Below are 3,337 nucleotides of genomic sequence, written 5' to 3' on the forward strand. Positions count from 1 at the left end.
TGTGTGTGTGTGTGTGTGTGTGTATATGTACATATATACATATGAGTGTATATATATCGTAAATATTTATGTGTGTATATATATATATATATATATATATATCATCATCATCATATATATATATATGTATATACATGTATATATATATATATTTATGCATATATGTATATGTGTGTGTGTGTGTGTCTATATATATTATTTTTATATCAGTATGTGAGTGTGTGTATATGTATTTTTATTATGCGTATGTGTATATGTGTGGTTATGTTTGATTTTTTAATTTTATTTTATTTTATGAATTTCTTTATCTCCTCTCTTTATTTTGTTTGAAAATCGTTGCTTATTACGTGACACTCCAATAAAAGTTTTGATCAAAGCTTCCTGGGTGGCTTTATTATTTATAATTTAGTTTGATAAGTGTGAGGCATTGAACTGTTGAATCTGTTGCCCTTTGACTTATTTAGCTAACTTTGCAGCTAAATTATATAAAAATTCATAATAATATACATGCATATGTGTGTCTACATACATAAATACACACACACACATATATATACACGCACACACATACATATATATGCACATGGATTTATGCACACGTTTACACATACGTATACATACATAGTGTTATGTGTGTATATGCGTATTAACTGTAATCACTATTTAAATTATACACAAGCCAGAACTTCACAGTAATGGCCAAACTAATTTGCATAATGTGAAGTTCTTGGCAGTGTCAATAATTAATATTTTATGTAGGACATGGTGCATATTAGACGATTTAAATGAATTTAACTGTTCTGTCAAACGTAATGCGTATTAATTTACATTGTTTCGAATTTATTATGCATTATCTTGTAGCTTTGAGGCTTCAATAATGTTAACATTTACTTTTAGAATGACATTGTAGGATAGGTGTGAGAGTCCAGATCTGGCTAGTTTGAACATAAAACAGGTAGAATAATTGTGCTGGATATGCCTGGTTTAAATGCTAAAGGGTTAAAAATGATTGGAATAGAACTAGATTCTTAGTTGTAAACATTTTCAAGGTACTGTAAGTGGTAGAATGTTGGATGCCACAAGATTATCTAAAATAGTAAATCTTAACATGGAAACATCAGGCTCCATTACACCCCATCAGATATTAACGAAATTATATAGCCCCTGCCCCCAACTTTCAACTTCATTACCCCCTTTAGCATTCAGATTACTCCGTCAAATGCAATACTCGTTCATTCACAATATTTTTTAACTAAGTATTTATCATGTTGTAGCTTTGAGATTTCGATGATGTGATTGTATATTTTCAAAATGACATTGTAGTGTAGGTGTGAAAGGCAGGATCTGGCCAGTTTGAACATAAAAATTGACCCCAAGACTTATTTCTTAAGCCTAGTACTTCTATCAGTCTCTTTTGCTGAACTGCTAAGTGACAGGGATGTAAACACACCAACACCGGTTTTCAAATGTGATGTGGTGGGGGAACACATACACAATAACACACACATATAAATACATATTGGGTCATCCCGTAAATAATGCGTTTTTTTTTAATACTTCTTTTATTTTTCAAAATTAAGATAAACAAAGTTCTTTTTTAATGTAAAATATACTCTCCTTCATTTTCTACAATGCTCTTCCATCTATCTGGTAGACTTACATGGTTATTCTTCAGAATAGCATTGTTCTGGTAGTTGGAGAATATGTCCTACTAGTTTTTATCTTCAAAGTGTGTCAATACCAACATATCATTATTACTATTATTATTATTCATAGGGGTAAACCATGATCAGCAAAGTGGTTCTCCCAAAGTGAGGCCCTTCCATTGCACTCCGGTTGGGTTGACCTTTGCGATCGCCCCAAATGTGGGCGACTCGGGTGCGCTATTTCTAAGTGTGGGGTCTGCGTTTGCGCTCACCCCATAAATCAAACAAAGAACAGAATTAATTATTATTATTATTATCATCATCTCTTGCTCTCTTTATAGCTCTCAGTCATATAGGTGTCTGGAATGAACCAGTGAAAGCCTGCCTCCTGTCTGCCAGACATGATGTTAGCCACCACACAGTTCGTGCTCAAGCATGCCGCACTCTTGCTTCATTGGGTGAGAAATTTCCAGAAGCTGTCACCCTTCTTCAGGAATATTTCCTTTCAGAGACTGATCCGACAATGCAAAGGTTGGTCTTATTGTCATTATTGTTCTTACATTTTGTTGGATTCAGTCACATTTCAGGTCACATTTCATATATATCGCCTTCCTGGCACTTGTGCCAGTGGCACGTGAAAAGACATTTGAACGAGTTCGTTGCCAGAACCGCTGGACTGGCTCCTGTGCGGGTGGCACATAAAATACACCATTTCGAGCATGGCCGTTGGCAGTACCACCTGACTGGCCTTCGTGCCGGTGGCACATAAAAACACCCACTGCACTCTCAGAGTGGTTGGCATTAGGAAGGGCATCCAGCTGTAGAAACTCTGCCAAATCAGATTGGAGCCTGGTGTAGCCATCTGGTTTCACCAGTCCTCAGTCAAATCGTCCAACCCATGCCAGCATGGAAAGTGGATGTTAAACGATGATGATGATGATGATGATGATATATATATATATATATATATATATACACACACACACACATATGCATACATATGTTTTTATATGTATATGTGTGAGTGTGTATATACACTTGTATGTATATATATGTATGTACATATGTATGTATATGCATTATTTTATTTTTTTATGACTGCAACTATAATGGTGGTGGTTGTGATGATGATGATGATGATGATGAGAATGAAGGTGATGCAATTATTGATGGCAGGTGATGATAAAGGTGTGATAATGATGACGGTGGGGGACGATAAGGTTGTGATGCCAAAAACTGCTACTGATATCTGATGATGATGATGATGATGATGATGATAAAGACTGGGATGTGGGGGTTGTGGTGTGGGGGAAACCTGCTTACAGGGATGATGATGATGATGGTAAGAAGTATGATGATGATGATGGTAATAAGTATAATGATGATGCTCATAGTGATGGTGATGATGACAATGATAATGAAGATGAATAGTGATGCTGCTGCCGATGATGACGACGATGACGGTGATGAGTAGTGATGATGATGATGATGATGGTAATGGTAACAATGATGATGATGATGATAATGACGATGGGTTATGATGATGAATATGAGGATAATGATGATGATGGTGCTAACAACGGGGGGGGGGTGGCAGTGTCGGTGGTAGACAGTTTGCTGTGGTGACCCCAAACTGTCAACAACAGGGAGGTAATAACCTAGTGTGAATGTTGGAGTGGGGGAGTTCTTGT

At 36.1% G+C, this 3,337-nt stretch overlaps 1 protein-coding gene and 1 non-coding gene across 3 annotated transcripts in view; both read left to right on the forward strand.

Moving 5' to 3' along the window:
- LOC106873056 (HEAT repeat-containing protein 4) overlaps window positions 1-3,337 on the forward strand; it is a 595,254-nt gene that overhangs the window by 518,737 nt on the left and 73,180 nt on the right. The window contains exon 12 of one of the 2 annotated variants that reach the window (XM_052975734.1): window positions 1,988-2,177. The exons of the other annotated variant lie outside the window; for it this stretch is intronic. Coding sequence (XP_052831694.1) covers window positions 1,988-2,177 — 190 coding nt within the window. The remainder of the gene's footprint in view (window positions 1-1,987; window positions 2,178-3,337) is intronic. 2 annotated transcript variants of the gene reach the window in all.
- On the forward strand, window positions 1,760-1,923 carry LOC128250567 (U1 spliceosomal RNA). Its single transcript, XR_008266607.1, has one exon. It is a non-coding gene; the product is annotated as a U1 spliceosomal RNA (small nuclear RNA).

The sequence above is a fragment of the Octopus bimaculoides genome, chromosome 22 (genome assembly GCF_001194135.2).
Source record: "Octopus bimaculoides isolate UCB-OBI-ISO-001 chromosome 22, ASM119413v2, whole genome shotgun sequence".
Lineage (NCBI taxonomy): Eukaryota > Metazoa > Mollusca > Cephalopoda > Octopoda > Octopodidae > Octopus > Octopus bimaculoides.